The sequence below is a fragment of the Penaeus monodon genome, chromosome 43 (genome assembly GCF_015228065.2).
Source record: "Penaeus monodon isolate SGIC_2016 chromosome 43, NSTDA_Pmon_1, whole genome shotgun sequence".
NCBI classification, from domain to species: domain Eukaryota; kingdom Metazoa; phylum Arthropoda; class Malacostraca; order Decapoda; family Penaeidae; genus Penaeus; species Penaeus monodon.
Genome location: NC_051428.1, coordinates 31,926,128 through 31,933,627, shown reverse-complemented (window position 1 = coordinate 31,933,627; position 7,500 = coordinate 31,926,128). Strand labels below are relative to the sequence as shown.

Below are 7,500 nucleotides of genomic sequence, written 5' to 3'. Positions count from 1 at the left end.
ATATTTTTTTTTAAAAAAATTTTTTTTTTTAAAAAAATTTTTTTTAAAAGGGGGGTTTTTTAAAAAAATTTTTTTTTTTAAAAATTTTTTTTTTTTTTTTTTTAATTTATTTTTTATAAATTTTTTTAAAAAAAAAAGGAAAAATTTTTTTTTTTTTTTTTAAAAAAAAAAACCCAAAAAAAAACAAAAAAATTTTTTTTAAAAGGAAAAAAAATAAATTTTTTTTTTAAAAAAAGAAAAGGGGAAAAAAAACAAAATTTTTTAAAAAAAAAAGGGGGAAAAAACCAAAAAAAAAATTTTTAAAAGGGGAAAAAGGGGGGGTTTAAGGGGAAAATTTTTTAAAAAAAAAAAAATTTTTTAAAAAAAAAAAAACAAAAAAAAAGGGGGGGGGGTTTTTTTTTAAAAAAAAAAAGGGGGGGAAAAAAAATTTTGGGGGGTTTTTTTTTAAATTTTTAAAAAAATTTGAAAAAAGGGGGAAAAAAAAATTTTTTGGGGGGGGGGTTTTAAAAAAATTCCTTTTTTCCCCCCCCCCTTTTTTTTTTTAAAAAATTTTTTTTAAAAAAAAAAAAGGGGGGAAAAAAAAAATTTTTAAAAAAATTTTTTTTTTTTTTTTTTTTTTGGTTTTTTCCCCCCAAAAAAATAAATTTTTTTTAAAAAGGGGGGTTTTTTAAAAAACTTTTAAACATTTAAATTTTTTTTGTTTTTTTTTTTTTTCCCTTTTTTTTTTTAATCCCCCCTTTTTTTTTTTTTGGGGTTTTTTAAAAAAATTTTTTTTAAAACCCCTTTAAAATTTTTTTTTAAGGGAAAAAAACCCCTTGGTTTTTGGGGGGGGGTTTTTTAAAAATTTTTTTTTTTTTTGGGGGGTTAATTTTTTTTTTGGGTTTTAAAAATTTTCCCAAATTTCCTTTTTATTTTTAAAGGGGGGGAAAAGGGGGCCCTTTTTTTTTATTTTTTTTAAAAAAAAAAAAAAAATTTTTTTTTTTTTAAAATTTTTTTTAAAAAAGGGGGGGTTTTAAGGGAAGGGGAAAAACTTTTTTGGGGAAAAAAAACCAAAAAATTTGGTTTTTTGGAAAAAAAATTTTTAAAAAAAATTTGGGAAAAAAGGGGGGTTTTTAAAAGGGAAAAAAAACCCCCCCTTTTTTTAAAAAAAAATTTTTTTAAACAAAATTTTTTGGGGGGTTTAAAAAAAAAAAGGGGGAATGTTTGGGCCCCTTTTTTTTTAAAAAAAAGTTTTCTTTTTAAAAAAAATTTTTTTTCTTTTTTTTAAAAAAATTTTTTTAAAAATTTTTTTGGGGCCCCTTTTTTGGGGAAAATTTTTTTTTTAATTTGGGGGGGGCCTTGGTTTTTTTTTGGGGGTTTTTTTTTTTTTGGGGGGGTTTTTTTTGGGGGGTTTTTTTTTTTTTTTTAAAAGGGGGGGGGGGGGCCCCCCCCCCAAGGGGGGGTTTCCCGGGAAAAGTTGACATGGCTGAGTGTTGCAAATTGCCCCCACATTGATGACTGGTGCATTGATCGTATCTGTGGCCAGTATGCTTCAACCCTTAAACATCTAGACATCAGTAATTGTACTAAAATTACACATCGTGGTATTGCTGCTTTAGCACGTCTTGGGTAAGAGATTGTGCCACTTTTGTTTATTTGATACAAAGGGAAAAATTATAGTTTTCTTTTTGGCTGTTTTAGTATATTACCAGTTGTCTTTTGCAAATACTAGAGTTAGATACTGTTAAGGTTTAGGGTGAGCATCAGACTTTTTTCAGTAGTATTACTGTTTATTTGACCACTTTATGATTTGCTTACATTGCATTATTAATGACTACTCTTAAGCCATATCCACAGTTGTGGGAGATGGGTGGCATGTACATGGGGAAATGACACTGTATATGGGGAAACTATGTGAAGACCATAGAAATATATGTGCTGCCCATGTGACACAAAAGAAGTTTGCTGTAGCTTGAGAACTGCTTGAAATAAGGGATATATGGTCAGCAGTTAGTGTGTAAGCAGCTCTGCTCCTCATTTGGATATGGATTTAGCAGTATACATAAATGTAAAATTATTTTTTTACTGTTATTTGAAGGAATGAATTAAATTAAATATCATGAGATTGCTTGTAACTGTTGTGTGTAACCATGTTTTGTTTCCTCTAATAATGGAGAGTTTTCAGTTGTTAATTTTCATTCTTAATCTTGAATTATTTTACATACTGACTTCTTCTTTTAATGGTAGGTTCATGTCTGAGCCGCCATGGTCACAGCATGATATTTAATTGTAGTTCATGCTGTGATGCTCTTGGATTGAGTACGTGGTAGGGTCCCCAGTTCCTTTCTACAGAGAGTGCCGGTGTTACCTTTTTTTTAGGTAATCATTCTCTCTATCTTACCCGGGCTTGGGACCAGCACTGACTTGGGCTGGCTTGGCCACCCACTGGCTAGGCAGGCAATTGAGGTGAAGTTCCTTGCCCAAGGGAACAACGCGCCGGCCGGTGACTCGAACCCTCGAACTCAGATTGCCATCATGACAGTGTTGAGTTCGACGCTCTAACTATTCGGCCACCGCGACCTTGACGATCATGGGCTTCCATGATTCTCTTGGCAATTTAGAGCGGTGGTTTGCCATTGCCTTCCGCCCGGTGTTTTTTTTTTTTTCCAAGTCACCATCTCTATTTACCCGGCACTGACTTGGGCTGGCTTATCCACCAAGCAGCTAGGCAGGCAATCGAGGTGAAGTTCAACAACGCGCCGGCCGGTGACTCGAACCCTCGAACTCAGATTGCCGTCGTGACAGTCTTGAGTCCGAAGCTCTTACCATTCGGCCACCGCGGCCTTACATACTGACTAGAATAATAATAATTGAGTGAAATGAGGGAAAGATACATCAGGACAATATTGATTTCAATTTTTAAGTTTCAGAAATAGTATTTCTACTATTTTGATTAGTTTTACCATCTTAAGACTGGTAAGGAAGTGGGAACTAGGAAACCCACCTGATTTACACTTTCAATTTTATTTTGGATATTCAGTTAAACAGAAAAGAGCATTTAAGGATTTAAAATGAGGAGGGCATAATAAGGATAAAGCAGTAATTAGAACCAGGAGTTTATGATAATGTGTGTAGTATTTTACCTAGAAAAAGTTTGAACTTATTTTCTTTTCATTTAGTATAATGTGTTATTTTAAAACTAGCATTTGTTGTCTTACTGTTTGAACTTCTCTCTAACACAATGTACAGCATTTACCACAGTCTAGGGCAAGTACAGCAGAATTATTTTTGAAGTTATTTCAGTCAGATATAAAAAATATTTGTATATCTTAAATAATAAAAGAAGCATTTTCTGTAACTATTTTTTTTATTATTTATTGTATGTCATAAACATGGTCAGATATTTTAACTGCAGGTGAGATATCTTAATGAATATTTTCTTACCAAACAAGCATTTTTTTTTCCATTGATGCTATGGCCATGTGTATGAGAGAACATTTATGTAAGTAAGGAGCAGGTAATACCCAAAACCATACAGAAGTTGATAGTTTGTAAAGGAGGAATGATTATCAAAATATATTTGACGTATGGAGTGCACAATTACTCTTTTTCAACCTGTGTGCTAAAAAAATTACTCATTAGTATTTTTTAAAGAAAATAAGTATTTCTTGGTATTATATGGAAAAAGAAACATGAAAGCAGTGGCTAACAAACATAATTGAGTAGTCTGAGGTTAAAACCATGTGAAAGAAAAGGTAATTTATAATGGTACCTAAGAAAGGTTAAATCCAAGTGAAAGAAAGGGTAATATATAGTGGTGCCTAATAAAGGAAAATTAAGGTTTGCTGGAAAAACTGTTATCAAACCTGTTATATTAAACAGGTCTTGTGAATTTGGAAAAAGTACCAACCTATCACAAAAATGTGAAAAAACTAATATTACCACTAAATGTATTATAAGAATCATACTAATTCTCTTCATTACTCATATATTCTATTTTATCTTTTCAGAGAGTTAAAGAGTCTACATATCAATGGACTAGAAAATATTAGAGACATCCAGTTACTGTGCTTACTCCTTGAAGATGTTTTACCAGAAATTGAAGTAGTTGGAATTGATTACATGGACACATCAAGTTTACAGAAATCAACCGTTAATGAAGATCAATAATCATAAATTTCTCTCTGAAGTTCTGGAATTCAGTGTGTGGCTCCTGACAGCTGGCTTAGTGGATCTCTTTCTAGGATATAATTTGTTCATGAGTATTTTTAAAAGCCTATTCTTGATTACTGATGTTTAATTAGTACTTCCAAGCTCTTTTACTTTAAAGATATTTATAAATTTAAAAGAAAGCAAAGGGAAGTGTCATACTGTAATTATGTGGTAATGTAGAATATTGCTTTTGTATAAGCTACCAAAATGGTGATTTTGCAAAATTAGTGAATATCACTGCTTATACTGCAAGATATAGTAGTAACAAATGCATTTAGGTTGTTTTGTATATTGTATATAAAAGAATATTTTGTAACTTTTCCTACAAAAGGCTGTGTATGTTGTAATAAACAACACTTCATGTACTAAAATGTAGTGAGAATCTCTTGAATACAAATTATATCGAGGAATGGAATAAGTCATGGATATTATGGGCTGAGATGGTCATATGGATCATCTTAAAAAATACATTATTCTGCTATGATTGAAGAGAAATGTTACAAAAAAGTGTGATATTAATGTGATGTGGAAAATCACAAAAATAAGCAAAATTAAGAATGTTTTGAGGACATATTTAATGACTGGCAATAGTTAATGTAAATATTGTATATTTTGTTTTCTTTTTTCACTTGGATTAAATAGGTTTGACTGTGTAACCTAATATTCATAACTTCAGTGGTCACAGCTGTTTTACCCTAGAAGTATAATCCACAGCTTAGTCTAGAGGGGTGTTTTGCTTTTAACCATTAACCATTGAAAAGAAAAACACATTTTCCCACCAACTCAAGGAAAGGGGAAATCAGAATTGGTAACTACGGCCTACTGACAGACTCCTTGCTGACTGAGGACATGTGGAGCCATCTGTATGTAACAAAACTGCAGGGGACAGAATGTAAATCCATGGTGGTTGGGTTAAACGTGCTACACATCAGAAGTCAAATAGCAGTTCAGGAAGGTAGGGATTAACAAGAATAATTAGATCAAAGTTAATCAATCTAACTCTTCTACATAGTCACACATGTGCTAACTAGAGCGGCTCCCATAATGAATTTTGTAGGGCTATCCTACCTACAAGTTTGAGTCTTTAGTAGCAATTCTCAGATTCAAACTTGGCCTCATTTTATGTAAAGTCAGATAGGAAGCACATCAACAAGGTTCTCTCACTCATTACTCCAATAATTCCCTTTTGCTCTGTCCCCCCCTTTTCCTCCCAAGATTTCTACATCTCCCTGGTATCTTTTCCCTTTTCTACCCCTCGCTCTCCCAATCAAATTCTTTGCTATCCTAAATCAGACACCCCCATCTCCAAAACTCCAGTCATTACTTCCCCGGTACCTCCCTAATTCCTTGCTCGTTGTTGTCGTGGGGGGGCGTAGGGGACTTAAAAGACTGATCCATTTATCTATTTTTACTGTGGCTCAAGATAGAGGTCCCTCAGCCCGTGCCTCAAAAAAAATTTTGGGATGTTCTTTTCTGCTCCCCCTTCTAAAGGAAAAATAGTTAAAAACAAATAAATTTCCTAGACATCAAGGTCATATAGCACTCACTCTCCTTTTTCTGAGCTGAGCCCTTTTTTCAATTAATTTGGCTTGGTCTTTTCTGCTTTTCCCTCTAATAACAAATAAATGTGCTAGATTTCAAGGACATATATCACTCTCTTTCCTTTTCCTTCTCCTCTTCTTCTGTCCATTTATCCTAAATGTCAACTCATTTCACCCTTTTCGCCACAATTCTTTATCATCTATATGAACTTTGATGGCAGGCACATTTATTTGTTTGGACCATTAACCATTCTGGAAGGAAAGGAAAGGGACAAGTTGAACCAATTTGGGGGGTGATTCCCCAACAATGGACCCTGTCCTCGTCTCCTAAAACCCCCCATAATAAACAACGGGCATGGGGGGCTGAGGGGGAGCAGGCAACCTGTTGGATATCTTCATGGAAACCTAAACCCTTTTTCCACTTGATCTAAACATCCTTTATCCTTAACCCCCCTCCCCGCCGTTTATTTTTTAAAGTCTTTTACTGCTGGATACTGTACGACCTTTGACATCTAATCATTAAACGCATTTTACCCTTTATCCATAACTCTTTACCATGGTGCTTTATGACCTGTATGTCTCCTACATTTTTTTGTTTTAACCTTTCACTGTTGCCCAAAATACTTTAGAGTGAAGTTTGTACTTAACGTTCCCCATAGACGTCTCATTTTACCGGGCTAGGGCGGGGAATCTGTTGTATGGTGTAGGCCTGTCCAGACAGACAAGCATGACTGGCGAGCAACAGTAAAGGCAATGTCACAGGTGAAGAAACAACAATGAAACTATTTTTTGCTGAGTAGTTAGCTTGCCATGATGATGTCTATTCATGCCTGAGGTTTATATAAGTAATCTTATATAGATCTTGTTCGTGTCCGCCTGTGTAGACAGGCCTTTAGGTATAGTAATAATAATAATAATGATAATAATAATAATAATAATAATAATAATAATGATAAAAAAAACCAAAAAAACCTAGGGGTTTACCCCCCTAGGCTTCACCCAATCGCGGTTTTGTTTACGCCGCTAATGACCTTAGATGTTGACGAGGCAGAATATTTTCAATAGATAAATTAACTAATTTTGCTAGGGCTTTTCCCCTTCCCCCATTTGTTCCTTTCTCTTTTCTAACCCCTTCTACTATCCACTTCCTAAGGTGTGAGAGCCGTGTTGAAAGGATGAAGGGCTAACGGCCTGGGGAAGCCATGGGCATGGTATTCCCGTTTAGTTGTTTAGCCCTTACCCGTCAACAGGATCCCGAGGAGTGAACTATTTCTCTCTCGAACATATATCATCCTAGGCTTACAGTTAATAGGGGTATTAAGGCTTACCCCTATACCAAGTAGCCACTGATTCCAGTCCATGATCCCAGGCTCTCTTTTGAGCACGACTTTGTACACTGCTACTACTACCCCCTCCTCAATACCTACTACCTTTCCACTTCCTTCTGTTCTTCGCATAGGCTAAGACGTTGATCCTGGTGGTGTTCACCAACTCAGCCATGGACTGTAAATACACTCTTCTTTGCCTTCCTCTCAGTCTTTTGCCCTCAATTTTCCCCGTTGTTACCAAATATTCTTTTTCATTCTACCGAAACTCTGTCTTGTTCAACCCTTTCAGGAATGAATTTACACTCCAGCTCTTCTCACGCGTTCTTTTCTTCTCGTTTGTCACCCTTTCAATCCTGTTATCTTTGCATCTTTTCAGGAAACCCCATTTCCTAGCTTTTAGCTTTTTATCGCTTGTATCGTCAGTTTTCCCACCCTACGAA

At 34.5% G+C, this 7,500-nt stretch overlaps 1 protein-coding gene across 1 annotated transcript; it reads left to right on the top strand.

The window, feature by feature from the left end:
* Nucleotides 1-1,456: 1,456 nt before the first annotated feature.
* LOC119568135 (distal membrane-arm assembly complex protein 2-like) lies at nt 1,457-4,799 on the top strand (the record flags this gene model as incomplete). The annotated part of the gene is made up of 2 exons (XM_037916531.1): nt 1,457-1,608; nt 3,990-4,799. Coding segments are annotated over 2 exons (312 nt in total), but the record flags the coding sequence as incomplete, so codon positions are not given.
* Between the last annotated feature and the right edge of the window lie 2,701 nt (nt 4,800-7,500).